This window comes from Candoia aspera, chromosome 1, assembly GCF_035149785.1.
Source record: "Candoia aspera isolate rCanAsp1 chromosome 1, rCanAsp1.hap2, whole genome shotgun sequence".
Lineage (NCBI taxonomy): Eukaryota > Metazoa > Chordata > Lepidosauria > Squamata > Boidae > Candoia > Candoia aspera.
The window spans coordinates 179,049,780-179,077,422 of NC_086153.1; the positions used below are offsets into that span (position 1 = coordinate 179,049,780).

Below are 27,643 nucleotides of genomic sequence, written 5' to 3' on the forward strand. Positions count from 1 at the left end.
TTATTGCTCTGCATTGGCCCTACCATATCTAGGACTGTCAAGACCTTTTCTGTAGGATAAGAGCCCGTGAGCCTTTAGTAGCTGCATAGCTGGGAACCTTTCCCACTAGTGCTGCTTCCACTGTGGTGCTACAAGACATTAAAGGCACAGAATTCAAGGGCTGCCATGACAGACCTAAGCACCTTTCCTCATCGCCACTTGTCCCCATTTACCACTTCACCTGAACTATTCCAAACAAGCAGCAATTCTGAAAAGAAATCCGCGATAGGAATAATGCTGTTTCAAATTCTGCCACTTACTCAATACAAGTTTCCTAAGTTCTGAAACTTTGAACCAAATCATAAAATAGGCTCCAATGTTGGGAAGGCCCCTCCCTCCAGGGGTTGTGAGGAAATTAGAGGGAGGCTGCCAATATTATTGTTATCCTGACCAGGATGGCCCAGAGAAAGCAGAAACGTTGTCAAAACTTGCTCCAGGCTTTGTTGTCCACTGTGCCTGCATCAGCCACCAGCAATCAGTTGCAGTACAGCAGCACTGGAAAACCGCTGTGATATAATCAATTAAAATTTAGTTATTAGAACTAACTGGTATATGGATTCCTTGCCCTACCCTAACTCCAGTGAAATTTTTAGTTTTGCTCACAGTGAGCAGGGCACACCTACTCATTTATCCTTTCAGGCTGTCACAGTACTGCCAGGTTTCCTAAGCTCTGCAGGAAACCATGATTTGTGGGGAGATGGGCAGTGATAAAATATGATGAATGAATGAATGAATGAATGAACGAACGAATGGCTTTAATAATCTAAATCCCCTATGGGGAGAAAATGCACACTTTCTGTCTTTAAAAAACTTAAGTCTTGTCTCATTGCAGCACTACTATACAACCAGACATTTCACAGATAGAGAGATTTTGCATCCAGATCACTTTTTTCTGCTTTTTCTAAAATCTCCATTCTGACTCTACGTATGTCCCACTGATAACAGTTGCAGCAAAGGCAGAAGCAGGCTATACAAAACTATTTGCAAAGAAGGCAAAGAAGATGCACCCCAACCCATCAACTTACCTTGATTTTCTCTGCATTTTGTGTATTATTGGTCTTGGAGTTGAAGTACTGGGTGATCAATATTTTCTGCCTTTTTACCTTTTCCTTCTGACTACTCAATGTGGATTCCAGTTCCTTCACTTTTGCCCGCAGTTCTTTGTTACAGCGTAGTATTTCGCTAGTTTTACAGCAAGCCTCTTCAAGAGCTTTTTTGAACTACCGGGTAGAGAACAGGGTCAATTCATACTCATCTGGAAAATGCAGCAATTGAAGGCCGCGTCTGAATTCTTACTTTGCCCCCATCACCCCAAGAGTTCACAGATCTTGGTTTCCTACTTGGAGCGTAATTTTTGTCTGGCTTCTTGGTTTAGGGATATAAACCTTCTTTAGGGTATTAGGAACCTCTCCTCAAATTGTAGACTTTCTGTTAGGGGGATTAGATCCATCACTCATGACTGGCATGCAGAAGATTCTGGTTCAGTCTGTGGCCTCTCCTTACTAAGGAATGGGTAGAAATAAGCCAGGCTTAACTAAACTTTTCTTAACACCACTTTCACCACTGATAGGAATTCCAAAGGAAGCACGTTAATGTCACTAGCATGCAGTGGAGACAGAGGATCATTATTTTATTCCTTATCGGAGCAGAGAACTCACTTCCCTTTCCTCACCTCGGCTGATTCTTTATGGGCTGCTTTCTTCGCTACTTCTCGTTCAGTCTGAAACTGTTTCTTCAGAGTCTCAAGGCGATCTGTATAGAACTTGGTCTCCCTCTTGGTTTCTTCAATGAGCTGGTCCCTTCAGGGAGGGAAAAGCAGTTATTACAGGACATCATTCCCATCTTCAGTTCTGAAAGTACAATCCTCAAACAGGCAAAAGAGCGTCTTCCAAAACGTACGCTAGATTTTCTGTTCTATTCACTTTGTTTTTTGTCACTCCCTCCAAGGCAAAGGCAGACTTCTGAAAGTTTGGGGTAATTGGGCTTTTGGGGAGGACCTCTGGGGATTACTTAGCAGTATCACTGGCCACAACAGGTTTCTGTTTATAATCAGATTGTAAAAATTAATTTTGTTGAATTAGCTTTATGACATTGTACAGTACATCACCTAGAGACTCCACAGAGCAATGGGAAAGAACACTGTAGGAATGCGCAGGTAAGTAAACAAAATCTTACCTGCATTCCATTAATTGCTGGCCTTCTGCTGCTTTGCTTTCCAACTCATCTTGAACAAGCAAGAGTTTGCTTTGCAGGGCACTATTGGTCTGCAGGGTTTGCTCTAAAGTTTGGACAAGTTTCTTCTTGTCCATTTTGGAGGCTTCCAGGGCATTGCGAAGTGATTTCATCTTTCGTGGGGAAGAAAGCACATGGCGGCAACAATTATGGGAAATGCAGCCTAATATTACAAAGGCCAATATCTGCCAGGCTTTCGGCCCTTCCTGGATTTTATACTTTAAAAGTGCTTCGGTTTGGCATACTGCAGTGTAAACCATTAGACTCCAGTAATTTTTATTTCTAGGATTACCTCTCAGCCCCCCAAAGCCCCATAAGCCTTCTGAGAAAATAAAAAAAAAATAGATGGCTGTGCCCTCCTATTCAAGAAAGATTAAAAAGGTAAGTAGAAATAATTGAGAGCATCCTGTGGAAGAGAGGGGTGGCCAGAAAGTGTGGCAGGTGGCATTCTGGTAAATCAGGGTGTTTTGCATTTGCTGTGGCAGCCATTTTTTGAATGGGCATGGCCCTCCCATGCCTACAATACCCTCCCCAAACTTCAGGCCTGAGGGGCTGGGGACCTCTTTATTACAATCAATGTCATCCACCTTGTCCTGCTATGAACCTCACCCTGCCAGTGGCAACACAAACAGTCGTCACAGCTAAAAGATCCTTCCATTTCAGCCAAATTACATCAATACTTCATCAACAGAGAATTGCATTTCTGTTACTGAGGATGTCAGAAATCCCAGAATGAACAGACTGCCTATCTTGGTCACTGGAAGCTGCCTCTTTTTTTACCTTTGCATTGCGCTGGGAGTCCAAAACCTGCTTGCCCTGACATTCCTCCAGCTCCGCTTCCAGTTCTTGAATCCTCTGCTGTGTCTGGGCCCTGCATACGAGAAGAAAAAGAGCCCAAAGAATAGGTGTACGGAGGGAATGTGCTGCTGCTGCTTCTTTAATTAGCAAAACAATCTCAGCCATTGCCTAGTATTTCAGAGAAGATATTTTTAACAAACCCACATTTGTAGAAATGGAATCTCTTGGAACATGTCTTAACAAATCCTGATATTGTACATTTGACTTTTTTCAAGGCAGAGACTAATAGTATTCTGTCATGCAAATAAAAATGTTCAGTTGGCCATACTGAGCAACATACAAAGTGGGGGGATGGCAAGCTCATTTACCTATCTTTCTTCAAGCCAGCAATCTCAGAATCTTTGTGCCCCAATTCAGTTCGCACCTTTTCCAGAGCTAACTGCATCTTGTTATGAGAAGCCAACACATTTTCTAGCATTGCGGTCATTTTGATGTTATCTTCCTTTGATGATTCCAGCTTGTGTTGTAGATTTGCCAGCTGCAGAACAACATGACAAGCAATGAGCGGCTGGCCAAACAATTGGTTTTTTATGTCCCAGGCATAGCTCAAGGACAGAGCACAAGTTTTATAAGCAGAAGGTCCCAGTTGAAGGATCTCAAACTGCTAATAGTCTTTTCTAACTCCATTTGGAGAGTGAACAAAGGAGTGCCACAGATTAAATCTAGGCACAATGCGTATGTTCTACCACTGAATTACAGATTCCACTTTTCAACAGTTCTCTGGAGACTTTCAGATAAGGAAATGACATCAGACAAAGGTATATCATCCAGGCTTAAGGTCAGTTTCTCCTCAAAACCTGGGAATTTCCCTGACTGATGGCAGATTTTTTATTTATTATTTTATAAGTGAAATTAAGACAAAAGTAAGGGGCAGTGTAACGGATCATCATCATCTGGAAAAAGAAAAAGCAAGAAAAAAAAATCTTGGCATTTGGAGTAAGATGAAGGGACTCAGGTAGACCTGAGTCTGAGCCTCACCAATGGGATTCTGTCACCTTAACTATTACATCACAGTGGAATGGGAAGATGGTATTCAGGATCATGGGCTTAGTAAGAATGTGGCCTGAGGATCAATCGAATTGAGATACTGTGGTGTGGCAAATGAAGGAGTAAATGAATCTTGGAACCACTCTGTTCACAAATCTATTCATCCATATGGCCTAGTGCAGTGGCTCCCAATTGGTGGTATGGGAGCTAGTGGCCTGTGATGATGGTACTGGAGGTTACCCCAGAATTTCAACTGGCTTGGCATAAAACAAGTACTGTGGGTCAATTTTGATCTTGGAATAAAACTCAGTCATTTTGAACTGTTTCAAGGGTTGCAACTGGACTTTTGTGTTGAGACATGTGATTGTTTTGTTTTTAATCAGCATGGTCCTATCCCTGCTATTCCTTTGGTTAAGGCTGGGCTGGGTGACTGAGAGATGGCCAACCCAGCAGAGTAGAGTCCATCCCAAGCAAAGCACAAAGGGCTGCTTGTAGCTTTAGGCACTGCCTGCCTGGAAAGTTCCAGCTGTTTTTAAAAGATTCATTATGTGGAAGTTAAGACTTCATAAGGGCGGGTGTAGCCTGCAAGGAAAAAAAAAGTATTCTTGCGCATCTGTTGCTGATGTAGTGCTGAGGCTGTGAAAAGGTTACTAATACAGTGTACGGTTGTTGTCAGAGTTTGGGTGTGGTGTGTGAGTGCACTCTCGACATGTGCAATAAGCCAACACAGCTGCCTTCAAAAAGGACAAAGTCTTCGGCTAGTTGATTAAGATTTGGCTATTTAGCCATGCTCTTTGGTCTACTGTTAACTTTTTAAAATGCCTAGACCAAAATTTTTATTTCCTTTGGGACTGTCAGTGAGTTTTGTTCTTGTCTGGTACACACTTACTTATAATTGCCATTTCTAGGACTGCCCTCTCCTACACTAATCTGGGTGGTTCTGGGCTAGTAAGCCTCCATTTCTTTACTTAACTGTTTCTGACTTGAGGTTTTCATGTGTTTGTGATTGCTTTTTTCTGATGTGGCTTGTGATGCATTTTGCTGCTGGTTGAGCCTGGGGCACGAGGCAGAATTGTTGTTGGGGCATTTCGGTTGTTGCACTGTGATTGTATGAGTACATGGGTGTTTGTATAGTACAAAAATTGTAAACAGCACAGTATTTGGCTGCATTGCAGTGATTTTAACAATGCTTCAGAAACAGAAAAAAGATCATGGTGGCAAGAATATAATTTGGACTGACTAGACTTTTCTTGTTCTTTCCAGGGAGATATGTGTTGCTGCTGCTGCTACCTTAACTTAGAAAGAATAAAGAGAGCTGATTTCTAATCTACAGATTTACTTTACTTAATCTGTAGATTAGAAATTAGCTCTCTTTATTCTTTTTAAGGTCTGTTAGTTAAGTGCCTCAGGAAATTTAATAAACTGAAACACTCACTCTGTTGTGAAGTGGGAAGAACTTTTCTGATCAGATGCAATCATTCATTCTATTCCATCCTGAGGAAGTTTTAATGAAAAAAAAATTCTGAAAAAGCACCTTGCTAGCTAATTTTTCTCACAACTATCAAATGACAGTCAACACTAATCTGTTGTGCTACCTACCCTTGAGGCCCTGGGGTGAAAAACAGAGCAGCAAAGGGCTTGCTCCTCACTTCTCCTAGTATCTAATATGTAGCGATCAGAACATTTGAAACAGCAGTGAGAATAACCAACAGATCACATAATCCACCCAAGTCTTTATGAAGATGCTCAACAGAAACATCAACACGTTTTACTTAGCTGAGGAATTTAGAAAAAGCTGAGATGTCTCTTTCCCCGTCTTGCGTTACCTTGCGCTTCTCTCTTTCTTCAGTGGCACCTATTTGCTCTCTGAGCTTCTGGTTCTCTCTTAATGCTGCATCACAGGATTTGACTGACCCAGAAAAAGCCTTCTCTCTACAGACAAGGAGAGACCGTGTCTTTTATGGGAGAGAGAGAGGAGAACGTTATTTGTCTAAATGCCAGGAACTAGTCTCTAGGGAAAAAAATGTTATCCAGCATCCTCAATCATGTGCAAATAAATCAGTAAGTAGACAATACAGAAAGACTAGAATATTTATTTATTTATTTTATTCTATTTGTCCCCGCCCATCTCCTCCCATTCAGAACTAGTTACCATTCCACATGGATCCATGAGTCACAGAGTATGTTGGATGGTGGATGCATCGCTTGAAAGAAATGATTAGTGACCGAGGTACAATAATTTTTCAAGACACTTAATCTTATCATTAATATTAGGAAATGAACTCCCCCACCTAATCTGACCATAAAATGAAGCTGAGAGCAAAAGAGAGTACTCCCCCCCACTTTTATTTTGATCAGAAAAGATGCCAAAGCACAAAGGAGATAGAGACCACTTACTGACACAAAATATACAGTAGTGCATTTAAAAGGCAGGTAGTAATAGGAACATTGCACCAAATACCAGAGTGCAATATAATAGTAAACTGCCCCATTATTTCTACTCGCTGCCCATAGTACAGTATTCTTTCTTATAGAACTGACTGTAAGATAAACAGTAACAATGCCAAATAGAATTATAAGGTAACATATAAAGCACAAAGTAAAGCTCAGAGTAAAGATAAAACTTAGCAATGGAACCAACTTCCTATTCCAATTTAAGTAGAACCAGATTTCTTTCTTTAATAAACACAAACTCCCTGGTTTCAGGGTGAGCTTGACATAACACTTCTTTAAACGTGAACTTTTAACAGGTCAAATTGCCTTCTAGTTTCACAGCTGAATGACATAAGATTTGTCTCCTTAATACTCTTGGCTCTTAATGTAACACTTTTAACTTCTCAAATTCCAGGCAAAATACAATTGTCACCTTCATATTGTTATTGTGATATTTTTTATTACATTATTACCTTAGACAGAATTTTGAAATCAAATTTCTGAATCATACACTACATGTATATTGTGTGTGGGGGGAGTGGGGTAGACAGAGAGAGACTGAAATGAGCCAGGTTGTATTTCAATGATCGGGTCTGAATAAGAATATATGAATGTGTACATACACGTGCACGCACACATGCACAGCTCCAGTGCAGGTCAGTTATTTTTTGACTTCTCAGTCTAGGGCCGAGAGAGAGTGGCTGACCCAATGCACCCAGCTGGCTTCCATGCCGAAGAGAAAATTAGAATCTGCGCCTCCCTATTCCTACATGCCTGATTGGTTGATACCCTCTTCCAGCATGCTATGGTTTTAAACTCACCCTCTGGAGATCTGTTTGCTCGCTAGCTACATCCCAATCAGTTTCTAATTGTTTGCAGCCACTGATTTTCCTTTTTCGTTCCAGCTTTTCATCCACAGCCTTGACAACTCTGAAGGAAGTATGCGAAGAGGCTCTGTGATTATCACCACAGTCAGAGGCAGACTCCCTTCCAGTCAGATCAGTCACAAAACGAACTCTACGCGTGGGGGAATACAGGGCTGAAGCTCGTTCCCCGAGTTCCAGGTTGCCCTTTACATTACAGGCCAGGCATGACCTAAAATGGTCACTGGGCTTCTGCTGCCAGCAATGTTCAGAAGACTTTCTTTTTTTAAGAGGCATTTTCACTATAAATGTTGTGGCCTAAGGAGGAATAAAAATCCTGGAGAAGGCAGATCAGGTCTGAAAAGAGCGGTGTCCATTTTCAAGTACAGATTCTTATTCCCACCTACATATTATTGTAGAAGGCTATTACATGACTAAGGTCTGAAGGGAGCCATTTTAAATCTGATTTGTTCCCTCTCCCCACCGGTGGCTGTTGAAAGGTTCTATGTTCAACAGCCCCTCTTATTCAAAGGTAAAGCAGCATCTTCTCTCCCATATCACAGACATGCTGGGACGTCACTCTGTTCCGTTTGTGATGTCATGAGACTCCTCCCCTTCGGTCAGAATGTGCATTAAGCAGTGTAATACTTCACCAATCCAGTTTCTGTCATACACCAACAAGGTGAAAGAGCTGTACAGATTGGCAAGTAGGATTAAATTTAACTGTTTATTCTTTTTTCCAAAATGGTGACATTCAAGATCTTCAATGGTGTGTCCTGGGAGGTTAAAATGCTGGTATTACTAGGTCCTTATTTTGAGTCCTGATATCAAACTTGTGTCTCTTAATTCTTTTGTGTAAAGTAAAATCAGTAAGCCACCAACCTATTGCTCCAAAATGTGTCTTAATGCTCTAAAGTTATTACTTATTCATTATTCCAATTCAAAAATTACCTAAGCCAAAACTAACAATATGTGTATTAATTTAGTACTATATGGTGTATGATTCCAGCCAGTGGGGAAAAAATGTATGATAATACAAATGATTATGTAACTATGTATAATGTATCTATATTTTGTGGTGTAGCATTTAAAGTCTTAAAAAACACAGAAACAAATATAATTCCAAGCACAGCTTATGTTGCAGATGGGCCTAAAAGTGGGAACTGGAGATGCATTTAGACCTCTGAAGTACACAAATGGTGAGCCTGTTGTAGATCTGAACTTGCTTCTTTCAGATCTGATACATAACCATCCTCAAAGGAAAATCAACCTCACAAGTTTTTTCTTGTGTCCAAGGAGTTAGCCCTTGTGGCAACCATAATGATACTCCCACTTTCTTGGCCCCAAAAGAGTTTCATCTTTATAGGAACAAAAGATACTTATTAGGTTAGGAGCAGCTGACTGAACACTTAACCAGTTTAAAATGGCAGGGGAATAATACTTTTTAAAGCCCAAAGTCTCCCTAAAGCACTGCTGGAAGGAGGGCTGACAGAAAAGTGTTGCGGGGCTTGGAGAAAGGTATGCTTCTGTGAGACCTGGTGAGGCACTGAAGTACAACAGTAAATCCTGAATTAGGACTGGAAAGATCCAGGTTTAAATCATCATTGAACATGGAGCTCACTGGATGACTTCAGGTCAGTCACTCACTCTCTTCAACCCAACCTATTTTATACAGTTGTTAGGAAGATAAAATTAGGGGATCCCCACACATGCTGCCAGAGAAAAGGCAGGATATAAATGCAATAAACAAACACAGAAGAAGAAAAGCACAAAACCAAAATCTAAGGCGTATTATTGTTATAGGTAGTTACAATAAAATACATGCTTTATGTCTATTACAGTTCTGGAGTACCTGATCATACTTAATCTTCAGGACTGTACACAGTTTGCAGAGCTGATTATTTTCTGATTGCACATATATGAGCGACTGCAGCTCTTCTTCCAGCTGCTGCACTCTCACCTAGGGGAAATGAAAGATGGCTTTCAGCGCACAGTTTTCTAAAATATCTGGAGACAGTGTTGTGGGCAGAACCTTGTAGAATCTAGAGGTACACTGTAAGTTTATAAAAAATCAGACTCTAACTGGTGTAATCAAATGGTCTGTAATACCTCAACACACAATTCTTGTGCTATTTAAATACATCTATTCCTCCTGATGGCATATACTTTTGCATGTTTAGGCATGTGCCCTGTTTCTCACTGAGTACCCTCTCTACTCTTATCGCAATCCTAAATGAACTATCATTTCAGTAAAGTCCACCAAAAATTACAGGTGGTCCTCATTTAAAACTTACGACAGCGCTGAACAAGTGGTACTTATGTCCAGTCTTTGAAGTTCCGGCTGTCACAGCACCCCCCCAGTCATGTCATCACATTTCGGGTGCTCAGCAACTGGCCCGCACTTCCAACCATCACAGCGTCCCACAGTCGTGATAGCAATTTGCTACCTTCCCTGCTGGCTTCCCACAAGCAAAGCCAGTGAGGAAGCTGGCAGGAAGTCACAAATCATGGTCACATGAGGTCCTCACTTAATGACCAATGTGGTCCTCACTTAACAACAGCAACTGGGACTGCCATTGCTAAGCGGTGCAGTCACATGGTTGTTTTTACATACAACCACATTGCTTAACAAGGAGTTTCTGTTCCCAATTAGCATCTGTTAAGCAAGGACTACCCGTAACAGGAAATTTCCAAGAAAACACATTTATAGGATTAGAGTACCAATTCTGACATTATCAATTTAGTGATTAAAATGTCACTATTCCTAACTAGGTACATCTTCACTGTTACTTATTTCCTGTTCTGCATCTTCACTGTCATTTGAAAATATCCATCATCTCCTAGACAACACAAGTCATTTTTAAACAGTTTCCATTCCATGTGAATGATCTACTTGTGTCTACAAAGCCTATCCTTGTACTTCGATTTTTTGTTTTGTTTCTAGGCCTATAAGCTGTCTGTTTATAATACGTTTCAAACAAAAAAAGTAGTTGGAAATTAAGTGCCCAGCCTGAATGAAAGGCAAATTTCAGGTAATGTTCAAGAGCTCCAGAAGTGCTGCAGAAGCCACTTCCTCTGGTGCAGCTATAATATTTTAAGCCTGGGAATCTGGTGAAGTTAGGGAACAGCACCTGTTCTTATCTTGGAATCAAGACTAGGCTTTAAATACTGCAGCAGCAGGATGAATCCATGGAAAACAGCTTATGTCATGTTACTGCAAGGTTTAAAGGGGTGGCCAATTTTACTGTATCCAGAGCCACCCTTTAAACAAAACAAAACAAACAAGCCACAGAAGGCTACAGGCTGCTGCTGTGATACAGTAACATCTCCAGAAGGGATAAACAGCAACATGTTCAGTCCATTTTGTGTTGGGGCAAATGGGCTTAATACAGGTAGTCCTTGACTTACGACGGCAATTGGGACTGGAATTTCCATCACTAAGCGATGCAATCGTAAACTGCGACTGCATCCCTTAGTGACTGCAATCCCTACAGTCCCAGTTGCCATCATTAACTGAATCCTCTGGTCGTTAGGCAAGGCAAGTTCCTTCTGGCCTCCCACACCCAAGTCAGTGGAGAAGCGGTCAGGAAGTTGCAAGTCCCAGGCGGCTTGCAAGCAGGCCAGCAGGCAGCTAGGATGGAAGGCTGCACTGCCTCTGCATCCACTGCCTGAGGCACAAGACCAGTCCTGAATGCAAAAGTAAAATGGGGAACTCAGCCAATGAAATAGATGCTGTCAAAATGGCAGATATGATTAAAACAAACCTTTGCTTCCAATGAAACTACAAAAAATAGTGGGTTTTTTCCCCTTAATATTCCTTTTTGTTGAATGTTAATTTTTTAGAATTGGGAGAGAAGAGAGATCATCAAACAACTTCATATTTTATGCCATGTTGTGCTTTGTCAGTTGCATACCTTTTGTTGCTCCAGTGCAGCTTCCTGCTCCAATATCTTATGTTCTTCTTCCAGTGCTTTCACTGACTCTTTCGGAGGATTAATTTCCAACTTAAAAAAGAAACAAAGACCATATTTCATTTCTGGTGCTGGAAAATAGAGTCAATTGTTCACAGTTGGGACCATCTGGTAGATGAAATAGATCTCGATTTTTCTCTAGCAGCAGAGGGAGCCAGACGATTGCTAGTTATCTACAGCATCAGGCACTAACATCAAAATTACTAATAATGACAAATTATTAGTCTTCCATTTGTAAATATCAACTTAGTCCTTTAAATAATACCTTTGCTGCATTGTGGTTATCATGCATTTATCTAGAAAATACTTTTTTTTTTCAAAACTGCGTGGTTTTGACAGCCACATTATCTTTAGCCAGTTCTAGGATTTGGTAACATAAAAAAGATCCAGTTTTGATGAACTGTTGACAAAGAGTCCTAAAATATCTGAACCTACTGGATTATTTCACTGAACAGGTGTTTGATATCTTGAAATAAATACAGACTAAGAGTAATAGGCCAAGTCAAGGATGCCTCCATCTTTCCAAGCTTATTCCAACCAAATCTGGATCTACAACCCAATGAATTGCAACCCAGTTGATCTACCTAACTGTTGACCAATGGGATCCTCAATACTCAACATTTGTGGATGATGCCATAACTTTTTTACTGTTAGTTCTGCTTCCAACCTTTCATTTGTTCTTCTTGTTTCTTGTATTGTTTTCTGCAACTGCCATTAAGAATTAAAATAGTTTTATAGCCAAACACTTCAAAGGAAAATCTAAGCTGCTTTTTTTTTCTTTTCTTGCTATTTTCTGGGGCAGATTTTATAAAAATATCTAGCACTGAACTATTCTTCTCAGCCAATTCAAATCTTGTACATACTGTCAGTATGTGCCATTTTGGGATATTATGCAAAGCAATGAATATCATCTTCTTGTTTCTTAAAGTCATACTAAGATTGCAAATACAAGTCTGTCTCGCTCTAATGAACATTTAATGTCCCACTAAGCCTGACAAAAATGTGGGTTTTACAGTAAAAACACAACAGACATCCACTATACCTCTTCTTCAAGTATCTTTTTCTCCTTCAGCAGAGAATCTCGCTCCTGTAGAACTGTCTCCAATTCATTTTGGATCTGGGCAACTGTAGACTCCAGGAGTTTTTTTTCAGTGGCAATGACTTCTTCTTTAAGGTCTCTCTGCTTGCATTCAGCGTGCTCAGCTTGCAAGACTTCTCTGTAGAATCAACACAAGTGTATGGCAGTTCTGTTACCCTTTACAGTCTTCAAAAATTGCAGAAGACCATGTAAAAAGCAGTATAAGGTATAGCTTGTGCTAAACTAAGGAGACAGATACAGAAAACAGCAGGATAGGAAAGAAAGCAGGGCACACTTGGGAAACAATCACACAATTCTCAACTGCCTCACATTTCTTTCTGGAGCTGAGCTTTTTCTTTCTGCACAATCTGCAGCTCTCCCGTAACACTGGCTCGAGCAGCATCCAAAATCAAGTCTTGTTCCTGCAGCTTCTGGTTCATTTTTTCTTGTTCCACCTTAATGGGGAAAAAAAATTGTTATGTACATGTTCATAAATGTCAGTTATACCTGCTGTGCCAGCTATGTCCATATCTGAATTGGGAGGCTCTGTTCACAGTAGCTCATGCCTTGGTCACCTCCTGTTTGGATTATTTCAATGTCCTCTGTGTGGGGCTGCTCTGAACACCATCCAGAAGCTTGAACTGGTGCAGGATACAGCTGCTTCAACCATGACAGGAGGACCAAAGTTCTTCCATCTAACACTCCTACTTCCCGAACTGCACTGATTGGCTTCCAGGTGCAATTCAGGGTCCCGGCTGTATTCTTCAAAGCGCTTCATGGCTCAGGACTTTGATGTCTTTGGGCCTGCCTGCTCCCCGTTGCACCTGCTCATCCGAAATGACTGAACAGGGCAAGCTTGCTCCAGGTCTCTTCTCTTGGGGATTTTCTACAGGGCCAAGAGAGTTGAGCCTTCTCTTCTTTAGAATAGTTTGCGTCCTGAGATCAGACTAGCCCAATTCTGTTGAGTTTTAGGAAAAGTTTAAAAATTTGATTTTTTTAAGAGAGCTCTGGGAGGGAAACTTGAATGAGTTTGGATGCTTATTGCTCTTCGGTGGCCACAATATTTTTTCGTTATTGACAGGCAATCTTTCTAATACTGTTTTGCTATTTTAATTTTTTTATTGAAGGAAATGAATGGAAGCTGCTCAGAATCCCTCTGCACTGGAGCAACAAATAAGCACTGCTAAGCAAGCAGGCAGGAAAAGAAATAAAGACATGTAAAGATGAACTAGATTCCAAAATGAACTAGATCAGCACTTGAAATTCCCCAACCCTGCCAATGTAAGAACTGCCCAGCTGATTTCTCTTCAGTTTCCCACTTCACAAGGAATAAACATAGCCTGGCTTTAACAGAAATGAGGAGCCAACAATTCTTCACTGGACTTTTCTTTCACCAAGTTTGTGAGGCAGTCTGCCTCCGGTCTGTACCTAAGAGTTTGCATGTCTGGAGCCTCTTTCACTCCATCTAAGAACGTAATCTGCTACAAGGTAGGACTTGAACATCAGCCGTATCTATGCTTCCCCCTCTCTCCTTCTCAGAGTTTAACAATATATTCTGATAATGACTTCTTGAAAACTCAAATATTTAAACAAACAAACAGGTTCTTCTTTGTCTATTATTACACTGACTCCATCTGGTTGATCTATTACATAACATTGCTGGATTCTTGTCTGCATAGCCACCAGGGTCGCTTTAGTGAGATGGGTGGCCATGTAAATCAATTTAAATGAAATGAATAAATAAAGGCTAGGCCATGCACCTGAGGCTAACAACTTACTGTTTTTAACAGACAACTTACATTTACTTATATTAAAATGTACTCCATACCTGAAGAGCAGCCTGATGATCTGAGCTAAGTTGAGCACTTTCCTCAGTAGCTTTTTGAAGAGCATTACTTAGTTCTGTGCACTTCTGAGCCAACTGCTCATTAAGCACCTGAAAAAGGAAACAGATTTTCTACGGCAATAGACATAAGTTTCCTGATAAGATAGCTAATTCTGGCTTCCACCCCTTGAAAAACAGTACATCTTTGAGGCACAGTTAGTTTCTGGTGTTTGTTTGTAGCTGGGTGATGGGATATCGGCCAGTGTTTCCAGCAGGAAGGAGGTGAACCTGAAGTTCCCTGGGCAGTTCAGGAGCAAATTTCTGTGGTGACCGTTCCCCAGCTGCTGGCCAGTAAATCACACATCCCCAGTCTTCCTAAGAACCTGACTACTACTTTCTCAGAGGCAAACTAAAACGACACACAAAAAAAAATACCCAAATTTTACAGACACTTGTCTCTTCTGCTCTATGTACAGGTAGTCCTCGTTTAGGGACTGCCTCATTTAGCAACCATTTGCAGTTACAACAATGATGAAAAAGTAACTTTATGACCCATCCTCACATGTACAACCTTCACAGGTCTGTAAAGCGAAGGAAAGCTGAAGTAAGATCATAAGCACAGTTGTGGTTTCACTTAGTAACCACTTTGCTTAATGACTGAGTTGCAGGTCTCAACTGTGGTCACTAAACGAGGACTACCAGTAATTTGAACCAAGACTGTAAAAACAGGAATATTTCTTACCTGTGCCTTACTTGCTACCTCTTGTAAAGTAGGTATTTCTGATCGAAGCTGTGTATTCTCGTTTTGTGCTGTGTTCAAAGATAGCTGTGTGGTCTAGAGGAAGATAAGATCATTTGTCTTTAGGAAAAAGTATTTTAGAACAGGAAAGGCCTAGTGGGTTGCAAACTAGAAGCATCAACATGCCTTGCATTTTACATAATGGTGCTCTCCAGTTCAAATCAGCACAACTATGTATTAGCCAAAAGCCTTCTTTTCTGCAGGTGTAGTTAAAGTCATACACTTACAAAAATAATTTTTGTAACATGTTTAAATTCCACTGCAAGATTTTACTTTTAAACTTACTTGCACTTCTTCACTTAACCTGGAAATGGTATTGTCTCGGGATTCTAGAAAAAAATTAAAATGCAGCTAGCTGTTTTAATCAGACATCTAACCATTTACACTAACAAGTATTCTTTCCTAATAACAAAAGAACAGGTACAAAACTACTGTATTCCAAGCAACACACTCAGGATTTGCCTACAGATTATGCATTCATGCAAACTAAAGTAGCAGTTCTTTTCTGCATAAAGATTTAAACTTACAAGTTAATCTGGTGAGAGCACCTCCAAGGTGTTTCCTATGACAACTACAGCTAATTATATGAATGATTATGCGGTTTCATGTGGATGAAAATCTGCCCCAGGTGGCTTAGATGCTTTTTTGAAGATATACAGCAATAAATAACCCACTAATCCTTTAGGTAGCTGGTTCCATCATTAAGCTGCTTGAAAGTTTGGTATGGTAATAGCAGACGTACAATGGAATCAGTTAACAAAAAGGATGGTGGGCTTCCTTCAAAGACCCTCCAGCCAAATCTAGATATTTTCTTGACAATGTTCTGCCTCTGGATTTCCAGCATTGAGCAGAGCAGATGAGATGATCTTCAATATTGTGACTGGGTGGCTGATAACCAGTTTTTCATTTATTTCATGAAAGAATTTTCAAGTATATTATGAATTGTCTTTCCAAAAAAGCAGCAGAGGCATTTCCTCTTTATATCGCATCTTTGGAGAACAGCTCTATTAATATGCTTTTCAGCTGTTCCAGTTTACAAAATTCCATATAGTATTTTGCACCTTTTAAAAAGTGTGATTTTTTCAGTTTACTCAGATATTCTCTTGTATTCATTTCAATCTAAATGTAGATTAGTATTTATTTTTGTTTAAATATATGAGCCTTCCTATGTTTGGATTTCACAACATATTTTCCACTTATAGGGATAGGGACAAACAATATGCAACTATCCTTGAACTTAGACCAGTGCTTTCTTGGTTCAACAACATTGGTCCTTTGTCACCTTGAAAAACAGTAACAGCTTAAGAGAAGTCATGAAAAAAAATCAGCAATTAAAGATATTCCTAATTAATTAATTAATCTATCTATCATTGAACATCAAGTGATAACCAGAGTATGTGAATAGTCCATCACACATTTAATGCCATGATTAGAATTTCCTAATTACTTCAGAGACAAATCATGTATATGGTTGCTTTCAAAAATGCAAAACATCCAATACTTTGATTCCAATACCTAGATCAGCTTTAAGATTTACACATTCCTGCTCTAACTGAACTATCTTCTCTTCTTCCTTCTGCAATCGCTCCTGAGATAGCTGAATATCACTGCGTAGACTGCTACAGTCCTGCTGCAGAATGTGAACCTGTAATGGAATTTGAAACATGCAGTCTGTAAAACACAGGCTTTCTAAAACAATTAAAAAATATGAAGAATGAACAAGCTAAATGAAATTTAATTATTCTGTTGAGTAACTTACCACACAGAGTCTTTCTTAACCTTGAGGATCAGGATGGGAACACCCACAAATTTGGAGAATAATTCAAGAGCAGACTTGAATGCTGGCTCAGGGCTACATTTTTTATAATTAAAAAAATCAGCATCCAAAGGCAGCAATGGGTATGTAGTGATGTCATGGGAAGACATGGGAAGGAATTTTAGCTTTTTTTTTGGGCTTGGGGAAAGTTTGGAGGATTTTGATGGGTGGCAGGAGTACTGAAAATCATGCTGCTGAAAATAATTGCATTTGTCATCAAATGTTGATGGTGTAATCTGGGAAACTACAAAATGGGGACTGGAAGCTGTTGCCCACCTCAGATATGGCTACCTACTTCCAATGACAGCTGAGCTAAAACTCATCATTTAGATGGACTCCAACACTGTATCTGATGGATCACACTGACAGAACAGAATACAGACATACAATTCATCCATTATTGAATTCAGGTGATTGCCACGAGGCAGCCTACATAACCTCTGCTCTGTCAAAATCTGACAAATTAGCCAGGTATTATCGCCTGTGATGCTGGACAACCATCCAGTATTCATGTTCTATGGCTGCTTCTTGGTGGTCAAAAAAGCGTACATTCTCCAAACTGCAGCTTGCTGACTATGCTCATAAACTGCATGAATATGAGTAACATATAGGTGGTTGAGGGCCGGTGAAGGAAAGGTTCTCAAGTAGACTCTATATAGAGATTTCCATGTGCACACTAGATATGCCCATCCAGCATTCTGCTTAATAGGGGAAAAAATGAACACTTATATACATCAATGTTTGCATCGGTAAATTGTTCCAATAAGCCTGGTTGTAGCAGCAACACTGTCATTTAATATTCAGCATTAATGGTATGCTGTTGCAACCTTACACATCAATATTAGTCTATCAGCATCCTGCAGAGCACATTCTTTGGTCATATTCTAACAGAAAGGCATCTACTACCTGCTTCCGTTCTTTTTCCACCATTGCTTCCATATCGCGCATCTGATAAAAAAGGACAACCTGGGCTTGTTCCAAAGACTCTCGTGAGCTGGACTCCTTGGATAATGTTTCTGTTATCTGCAAAAAAAAAGTACTGTAAAGCAGAAAGGCAACATGGAGAATAAATCTGGGAGTCACCTGTAGCTTACAAACAATGGTCTCACTTTGTAAATCACAATATAGAGACTCACAGAATATACCTCACGGACATGCAGCCTATGTTCTTAGCCTGAAATGGGTTTATCTTGTCTTTGCAAAATTAATGCTGGCCCTTCGATTGAAAACTTCTTCCCAAACTCTATGGCATCTCTTGGAGAACATTCTAAGAGTCTTCACTCATGCATTCCCTTGCGCTGATAGCCCTGCATTATCCACCACTTTTTAAAAATTACTACTCTCCAAGTTTCTTCTGTTCTTACCTCTTGCAGTTCGTTGTTCATCTTTTCTTTCGTTGTTCTCAGTTCTTCAGCTGCAATAGTTACATCTCTCTACAAAGACCAAAACAGCACCTTTAAACAATTGTAACAGAACGCCCAAACGTTTTTCAAAAGACTCTTCATAGCCTTTAGCTGTGATATTATTTGTCTGCAGTTCCAACAAACGTCTGGCGTTTGGATTTATGAGATGCAGCTTAACTTTCCTAAGGCCCTTTTAGTACCCAAATCTCTATCTTTCTCATTAATTCATTCTTGAAACTTAGCAAACAGGTTCCATCAATACAGAATGATATCAGAATACAAACAGAATTAAAAATGCATGTAAAATCAATAAGCAGGGCTATTGCCAGCAGCCCCCACTCAGGCCTCAATCCCCAAATGCTCTCAGAAACAGCTAGATTTTTACTAGCTGAAAAATCAAAATGTATCTTTTGGACTATGGGTAGTCCTCGCTTAACAACCATTCATTTAGCAACTGTTTAAAGTTACAACAGCGCTGAAAAATGTGACTTATAAGCAATCCATGCACTTAACGACCGTCGCAGCATCCCCATGGTCACGTGATTGCAATCTGGGCACTTGGCAACCATCACGCACTTATGACGGTTGCAGCATCCTGCAGCCACGTGATCATCATTTGCTACCTTCCCAGCCAGCTTCCAACAAGCAAAGTCAATGGGGAAGCCAGCAAGAGGTTGCAACTTGTGGTCATGTGATGTCTCGCTTAATGACCATGGGTGATTTGCTTAATGACTGCAACTGGGACTGCTGGAACTTCTATCGTAAGTTGGCATGGTCATGTGATGTTTCGCTTAACAACCCCTTTGCGTAGCAACAGAGTTGCTGGTCCCAATTCGGGTCATTGAGAGAGGACTATTTGTACTCCACTGTTGTTGTCAAAAAAGTCAAGATGGCTGCAATGGTGTAACTGAAGTTCCACCTATTTTAATATGCGTTACATGTGCAACACACATAAAAAAAGAGGCAGAGCTTTGATCACACCGTTGCAACCATAATCTTGACATTTTTGTCCACCCACTGCCAATATCCCTGACTACTCTCTTATTTTCTAAGGATAAGTTATTCCACAGCAGGGAAACTCCAACAGAGAATGCTCACTTCAAAGCTCTATCATGGGACTGAGGACTTTTAGCATGCATTCTTTTCCTGCACCTTTTGGGCAAGCAGATTCTACTTACAGTAAGCAGTCCTGCATATAACTGGACTCCCAACCATATAGGGCTTTATAGTTATAATCAGCAACCTCAATGGCACCATGAAACAAACCAGCAACCATGCAGCTCTTGAAATACTGATGTACAATGATAACAACAGGCTGCTTCAAGTTTCCAGGTGGTCCTCAAGGACAGCCCCATGTAGAACATGTTACATACTCCAAGCATGAAGTGACAGACATGAGTAACCACTGTCACACCATCCATTTCAGGAAAGGCTGCAATTGGCACACCAGCCAAAGCTGGAGAATGACTCTCATTGTTATGGCCCTGCTGGGCTTGTCTTCTGATGAGGATGAGGAGGAAGTACAGCCAGAGACTTCTAGGGATAATAGTTTTGGAGGGGGTGATTCCAGCAGAGTTGAAGCCAGTAACTCCACTCTGCCTGAGGCAGGTCCAACAAGCCCCCAGGACTCCCTGCCTGCACCCACTGACAGCCTCTCAAACTCTGAGGGTCACCCACCCAGCAGTCCCAAGCAGAGGCATGCTTTAAAGATACAACAACAGAGGGCTGAGCTCTGCAGGTCAGATAGGCTGGCCAAGAAGCAGGCTGGCAGGACAGTAGACTCTAATGGGTAACGTACCTCAGCTGGGCACCTGGGTGATGGCTCAGCGTGGCTTATTTATTGGCCTCCCTCCCTGAGAGAAAACACTGAGAATAATTTTCAAAGCCTCAGTTCTGTTGTGTTTACCTTGTTGTGCCATGCTTTGAACTCCAGATTCCACCTCACCATGTCTCTTGTCTTTTCCTTTGGATTCACTGTTTACTGGATTACTGGTCTCCATCTGTGCCAAGCCTTGACTGTTACAGTTGCCATCTCTAGCTATACATAACAAGGACTCTTTGCTTCTAAAAATTCTGCCAGAGTTTGCATATTTCTGGACTGTGGCAGACATCCAGCTTGCTATCTTGTTGGCTGGCAGCCAGCAGGGCCAGCACAGAAGAATCATTGCTGTGGCTTCCACCTGCTCTTCCAGCAGGAGCAGTGACTCCAGAAAACCCTTGAGTTCCAGAACAGCTCTTTCTGGAGCAGCATGACCCCATCTAAAGCTAAATTTGGCACCATCCCAAACTCAGCAGTCTTATTGTCTTGCTTTGCTTGAGTCTCAGCCTATTATTCCACATTCAGACTTCCACAGCTTCCAGACTGTGGGTCAAGACTTTTACAACACCTACCAGACTGTGATGACTATATTACGCAACTTGCCATCAAAATTGATTCATATGTGGTTTAGGAGAAATCACTTTAATGAAGCATAGTATACAGTACAGTGAAAAAGTTGCAAATGAAAATTCCCATGCTTTCCCCAAGTTAAACAACCCAATGAGTGCAACCCCACCCCACTTTCCCAGGCATGCAGCCCCCCTCTCCATGCCAGTCAATTCAGTTCCCTGCAGATGTATCCAATGGCTCGGCAGCCTGACCTTGGATACCAGAGGTAGTCCAAACAAGATGCTTTCACACTCCTGGCATGTTCCCCCTCCCAATTCAGCTGACCCGCAAGTCCCAACACGTGTTAACTCCAGTCATGCATGCATGCGAGTCCAATCAGATGTTCTGGGAACGTTTGAGCATGACACAGACCCTAAACCACTAGGTGACCTCTCCTAGCAGGTTCATGTAGATATTAAATGGAAGTATGAGAAAGATACAGCACCCCATATTAGAATACCTGAGGGATTAACTTCTCCCCTCCACACACTGACTGGAACTGCTGCTGAGAGATCAAGTGGGATAAGGAGGGTCATGCTCCCCCACCTGTGTCTTTCCATAGGTCATCAATGACTAATGCAGCTTCTGTCCCATCTCAGGTCTGAAGTCTGACTGAAAAGGGTCTAGATAATCCATTTTTTCCAGAGCCCTTTGTATCTGCCACCCCACCACATTCTCAACAAACCTTCCCCACCCCCCGCCCCCAAAAGAAGGTTGGAGACTAGGCAATTGTTGTCTAATATGGCTGGGTAGGGCAAATCCCTTAAGGAGAGGGCACATTAGTGCCTTTTTTAAGGACTGTGGCAATTCTTTTTCCCACAAGGAGGTATTCACCACAACCTGAGTCCAGCTTCCTGTCCTCTCCTTAGCTGCTTACACCAGCCAGGTAGGATAGGGATCTAGCCCATAACTGGTAGAGTCATCTTATCAAGGACTGTCTTCTTCCTCAGGATCAATAGGCTCAAATTCCTCTTAGATGACATTGCAAAACATTACTCCTCCCAACTGTTTGACTTCTGTCCAGCTGGCTTCTGCCTTCAAGCAAACATGAGCTATTTTATCTGCACAATATCTAGCTAACAGATGTAGCCCATTTCTAGTTCTTCCAACTATCCTTCCCCAAACAAGTCCATGCCACTTTAAAGAGTGCTGCTGGACAAACAGCATTCCACAAATCCAATAAAATCAGAGAAATAATTGAGCTTCATACCCTTGCCACCACAGTGTAGGCACAAACTTGAGTTTATACCCATGCCCACTCAAATTTGCTTTTTGTTTTCTGCCAGTGTTAGTCCAGAATAACTTCTGGCACTTCGTCTCTTGGAGCCTCTCAGTAAACCAAGGAGCCTCCCCCAACCAGTGAACAGGAAGAGCTATCCTATTATGGACCTTCATTGCCTCCATATTCCCAAAGATTAACAAGGCCCTCTACAGAGTCATACTTCAGACTGCTAGGAACACCCAAGCATTAGATTCATAATACCATATTCTATTTTGAATTGTTGAACATGCTTCCTCTTGCCACTACTGCCAAACTCTGCAGTTTTTAATGTGTGTGTGGACAGATAGATATACACATACACCAAGCAGATTGTACTGCAATGCAACACTTTTCCCCTATCATACAATGAACTGGGAAATCTGTCAGGAACTACAACAAAATCTGTAAAATTTAGGACAGGGATAAAAAGCAAGGAATTTCAAATGAGTACAAGGAAATAGGAACATATGAAGCTGTACTTGAAAAAATCAAGAGTATTTACTGGAGATCCCCAAATCCCTACTAAGGATCTGATGCAACTAGAGAGTCTGCTTAACTCTCCTCCCTCGAAGAAAATCCTATCCCATGACCTACTTCACTTAATGGGTACAAGTTACACTATCAGTTCACTTTTTTCCTCTGTCAGAATGATGGAGACCCTTCTCTCTCATAACGTTAATAAATCTAATATTCTAACCGATCTAGGTGGAATGAATGTGAGACAATCCAATTTTTATCCTTCTGTCCAGTGCACTGGTTTTCTGGCCTCTCTGCAAATAGCCAAACGTCTGGGTTTTCTGTCGGGAAAAAGAACACTAACTGTGGAGTCCTTTGTGCTCTCTGAGCTTGGCTGCTTGCTTGCAAGCATTTCATTACCCAACTAGGTAACCACATCAGTGCGAGTGAGTGTGGCTTTTGCTCCCAAGGAGCAAACTACACCTCCACCAAAACTGGCAGGTCGAGCTACTGTATATAGACAGGGAGCAAACCCCACACTCACTTGCACTGATAAGGTTACCTAGTTGGGTAATGAAATGTCTTCGGGCAAATAACCAAGCTCAGAGAGTACCAAGGACTCCACAGTTCAACCTTGAGCTACATATATTGTCTTCTATTGGGAGAATACTATCAGCTATTCCCTTTAAGTTGGGTCCACGCAAGTACTAAGCCGCAATTTTATTTGCATTGGCTTAGTGTGTTATGTGAAGTCAGCTACTGTAGTTTGTAAATGATGTTTAAAGTATATGAATGAACTGAGCCAATTATGTCTTAGTGAAGAAACTACAGTTAAATCATGGCTTAGCACACTGTGTGAATTCAGCCTTAGTGTTCCTTTTAAGACTGGTAATAAAATAGCAGTGATCTACACTGAACTGGAGATTAAAGGAGCAACATAGAAAACTATACCTTGGTTGCAGTTGCAATTTCTAGGGCAGCGCTCAGCCTCTGCACTTGGTCTCTAGCTTTTTCTTCCTCTTGGCGGGACTCCCTCAGCTGCTGGCATAGCATTCTCCCTTCCATTTGCAGCACCTTTAGCTCTTCCATGTGCTCCTCCTGTACTTTATTCAGTCGCTGTTCTAAATTGGCTACAAGATCATAAGGGAGAAATTGAGGCAGAGCAGTATACGATAAAACTGCCCAAACATCCAGTAAGTTTTTTCATTCTTACACGTGGCACTGAAAAAGGTTTAGAAGATGAAAAAAAGTTGCCCACTATCCAAACAATACCTATTGCGATTCAGCATGAAGTGTTACCCTGAACTGGAGAACTGGATCACGGATTATCCTGATGTGTTGCTGTTTTGGATGGTATTAGATATCCAGTCATATAAAAAAACAGCAGAATGGTTGACTACGGCTCCCTATTTCTCTCCAAGCCCTCTTTATTGCAGCCCTCAGAAATCCCTCAATTCAGGACTGCTAAGAGCTGACAGCGCATTTCCCCACCATGTTATGATGGGAAACAGTTTTAACTGTTATATATACACATATATATATAGGAATACATAAAATAGGCAGCACAGTTAAAAAACAAAGAGGTTCCTTAAAACTCCAGTTTTGCCCACCTGCGTGATGTAGCTATACCACCTTTGCATTCTTTAGTCATCCTCACAAATATTAATGGTGGCCCTTGGTCACCAAACCCTTACCAATTCCTGAACAGTGAGTCAGACAGAGATGGATTGCTTTCCTGCATGACTATATTGTACTCACACTGCTCTATCACTCAGTTAAGCTCTTGTAGTATATGAGCAACTGCTGCTGAGGAGACTGTGGACTCTGCACAAAGGAAAGAAGGTATAACAGCATGTATATTGCTGCAGTCTTCCATTCTCTTCCTGCGCTACCTGCATGCTTTGGATTCAATTCCTTTTCTGTTTGCAGCCGGAACATGTTCAGTTTTAGGGTCTGGGTGACACTCTCAAGCCGGCATATCCGATTCACCAGAGATTCACAGGTTTTCCACAGTGTGTCATTTGCCCCAACAAATGCTGTTCGAACTTGGATGGGGCTGATGGACTGGTGATCTTCAGAGTTCACCATGTGTTGCGAAGAGAGGAATTCCATGCTGGGAAAAGAGCAAAGGAATACCTATTTGTTTGGAATTATCACTGGTGTCTCCCCAATATTAAAGGTAATTAGCTACAACCCGGAACACAGCTAAGCCACAAAATCTATTTCTCATTTCTCAAACTATATTAATTCAGCAACTAGATTAAATTAGAATAGAAAAGAATTGTCAATAATTAAATACTAAGAGAAGAAGCAATGTGAAGCTCAGGAAAGAATGCAGTTCAAGGCAAATTCAGAATTAAAGCTGCATTCCTGAATAAATTTTCCTAAAAACAAGTCTCATTAAATCACAGTGGAACTTACTGCTGAGCAAACGTAACCAAGAATGTATGAGCTCCATTTCAACCATACCTGTGTCTATTCACACCCAATTTCTGGAGATCATTCAACAGTGCATTGGCCTCCTCTTCAGCTACTTTCATTCTTTGGTTTAGCACAACAAAGGTTTCAGGAGCCGTTGGCTGGACATCCATTGGGGAAATTATTGGTCTTGCCATCCCAGTCTCAGCTTTCAGCTATTATCTGCTTTAGAAACAAACAAACCCAGAGATAGTAGTTATGAGGGATCTTAAAACCAGCTTATTAATCACTGAAAAAAAGATATAAAGATACTTGCAGAGAAATGATAAACAGTTTCTGTAACGTACATATATTTCACAAAGTGGTGAAAGGAGATAATTTGATAGTCAGCTGCCCCCTGACTATTTTTTTGCATGTTTGGAGAACACAGTGGAATAGGGGCGATAAAAATTAGATTGGCCTAGAATTGGGTTTTTTTCCCTTGGCTTTTCTGTTAATTGTCAGTTTTAGGGCTTTACACTATATTTTTATGTTTCCCACTTCAGAATAGCAAGAAACTCCTATTAATTTTTAACATTTACAGTCAGAAGTAGTTTCAAAGGCCAAGATTAGGGGTTGAGCCTTAGGCTGTTCACCCTTATCCTATAACAGTGTTTTTCAACCTCAGCAACTCTAAGATGCATGGACTTCAACTCCCAGAATTCCCCCGCCAGCATGCTAGCTGGGGAATTCTGGGAGTTGAAGTCCACACATCTTAGAGTTGCTGAGGTTGAGAAACATGTCCTATAACGTGGGAGTAGAGTACCAGTCTTTTCTTGAAGCTGAGTTAAAAAGACAGGTTTTCCTAATTTTATTTGGTAGTTCAATAAGTAATACAAACCATTAAATGCCAATGGAGAGTTTCCAAGCAAAACTTCTGGAAAAAAAAAAGAGGCTTCTAATAGTTTTTATGAAATTACTGCTTGTTTACAGTGAATAATTTCACTCTACATCTTCCAAGCCTTGAAGCAGAAAGAGGAGACTGACAAGACAGAGTATCCAAAGATACATCATCACCAACATCATGACTTTTGTCATGACATCCCTTTTGTCCAACATACTGAGTCATCCACATCTGTCTTAACTCTCTGATGTACCTTTCACTTGGTATTAAATCCTTATGAATGCAATGGGACTCACTCAAAATTCAATTTGTTCTAAAAAAATGGCATATTTGACAATTCTGAGTTTTTCATTTTCCTTTTTTAAAAAAAGAACCAGAATTGATTAAGTGTGTAGCCTGTTCTACTATACAGGAAGAGGAAACTTAACCAAACTGTTGCACGAGTGGCAGGGTCAGTCTTCCAGACACTGGGTTTTTCTTGCAAAGAGACTGAACTGCTTTTTCTTAAACTGGCATTTTAGTCTACGTTACTTTATGCTTCTTGTATGACCCAGAAAAATTCATTTTCTGCTGTAAAAACATTTAGCCTGAGCAAAGATGGCTCTTAATCACTGCAGCCAATGGAAGACTGACCCATTATAAAAGGAAGACCCAATATTATTGTGCTTTTGGTGTGATTATGGGCTTCATTCCCCACACCCAGGAAAGCATCATTATAACCCAGTAAAAAAAAAAAAAGCCTAGAAAAAGGCCCTGTTGTGTCCACCTTTCTATGGAGGTTAAATCCCGCTAAATCCAATAGGGCTTACCTATGAACACATTTCAAATCAGATAGCCACATTATTAATTGTACTGAAGAGCCACACCATGCCAGCAGCTGAAAACATGATTAAAGATGTGGCCAGAAGGAACAGAGAGCTTACTGTCTCTCCACATCAGGACTCAAGGCACAGGCAACAGATCGAGGGGGAATCAAGAAAAGCCCTCCTCCTTCACACAACTGGCCATTATCTTAGAGCAGCGTCTGTGAATGGTTCAAACAAACAAACCAACAAACCTTTGCTACGGTCAATGAGATATACCCTTCAACGCTGATTACCAAAGGAAGGTCCACATCTCAGCCATCCAGCCCAGGTGCAACTGGAGGTCCCAGATTCAGAGCTGGGCATCTTCACTTACAAAGGCAGCTCTTTCTGCCACGATAAGAGCTGGTTGGCCGGACGCCCCGCCGGGCGGGCAAAGGCGCCTCTTAAGTCCTAGAGACCACGAAAGGGGGGTCAATTAGCCGAGCAGGCCAGAAAGAGCCCGAGAGCCAACCTTTATTGCTTTCTCTCCTCGTTTCCCTACAGCTGCGCCCACAATCCTCTCCGCCCACCCCCTCAAGCACTTCCGCTCGATCCTGCTTTCCACGAGCACACAACCCGCGCACGAGCTCACCCGACAGACCCTGATGTCCCGCGGCCTGGTTTCCATGGAGCTCCTCTTGCAGCTTCAAACTGACCCGCTTCCCGACAGACCTCCATCCCACGCATGCGCATCTTAACTCTCGCTGCTTTGTGGGATTCGTAGTCCTGCCGCTCTCTTTCCCTTCTTGCTATTCGAGAGCGGTCCTTCAAAGAAGTGTTAGAAAAGTAACGCGGGCGCAAGGAAAACGACCTGGGAGGAGAAAAGCATTCTGGGTGATGAAGGCTTTTGGAGTAGTTGGGGTAGTCGTGGACGGTGGGGGAGATATGCTGCTGCTTGCAGTTACGTTTTTTAAGTGGAGCAATTGCTTGTGCACTTCTGCAGCCTGGACAGAGAGAGGCAAAATAATTGACAGGCCTTCATAGAGGAAAGCCAGGATGAAGGAAAATCAAGGCTGCGTGGTGTGGGAGTTTTCACTCTTTTTATCAG

The 27,643-nt window shown here is 41.3% G+C and overlaps 1 protein-coding gene across 1 annotated transcript in view; it reads right to left on the minus strand.

Moving 5' to 3' along the window:
* The window catches only part of CCDC150 (coiled-coil domain containing 150), a 31,300-nt gene extending 3,996 nt beyond the window's left edge, over nt 1-27,304 (minus strand). The window contains exons 1-23 of the mRNA XM_063304549.1: nt 27,188-27,304; nt 26,833-27,006; nt 24,919-25,089; nt 24,342-24,562; nt 23,401-23,579; nt 18,266-18,334; nt 17,808-17,924; nt 16,601-16,730; nt 15,371-15,414; nt 15,029-15,121; nt 14,290-14,397; nt 12,792-12,916; nt 12,426-12,600; nt 12,032-12,091; nt 11,327-11,416; nt 9,238-9,372; nt 7,371-7,730; nt 5,943-6,071; nt 3,438-3,607; nt 3,052-3,142; nt 2,215-2,384; nt 1,712-1,838; nt 1,065-1,259 (exon numbers count right to left, since the gene is read on the minus strand). Of these exons, the coding sequence (XP_063160619.1) occupies nt 1,065-1,259; nt 1,712-1,838; nt 2,215-2,384; nt 3,052-3,142; nt 3,438-3,607; nt 5,943-6,071; nt 7,371-7,730; nt 9,238-9,372; nt 11,327-11,416; nt 12,032-12,091; nt 12,426-12,600; nt 12,792-12,916; nt 14,290-14,397; nt 15,029-15,121; nt 15,371-15,414; nt 16,601-16,730; nt 17,808-17,924; nt 18,266-18,334; nt 23,401-23,579; nt 24,342-24,562; nt 24,919-25,064 (2,934 nt within the window). The 5' untranslated portion in view covers nt 25,065-25,089; nt 26,833-27,006; nt 27,188-27,304. The remainder of the gene's footprint in view (nt 1-1,064; nt 1,260-1,711; nt 1,839-2,214; nt 2,385-3,051; nt 3,143-3,437; nt 3,608-5,942; nt 6,072-7,370; nt 7,731-9,237; nt 9,373-11,326; nt 11,417-12,031; nt 12,092-12,425; nt 12,601-12,791; nt 12,917-14,289; nt 14,398-15,028; nt 15,122-15,370; nt 15,415-16,600; nt 16,731-17,807; nt 17,925-18,265; nt 18,335-23,400; nt 23,580-24,341; nt 24,563-24,918; nt 25,090-26,832; nt 27,007-27,187) is intronic.
* Between the last annotated feature and the right edge of the window lie 339 nt (nt 27,305-27,643).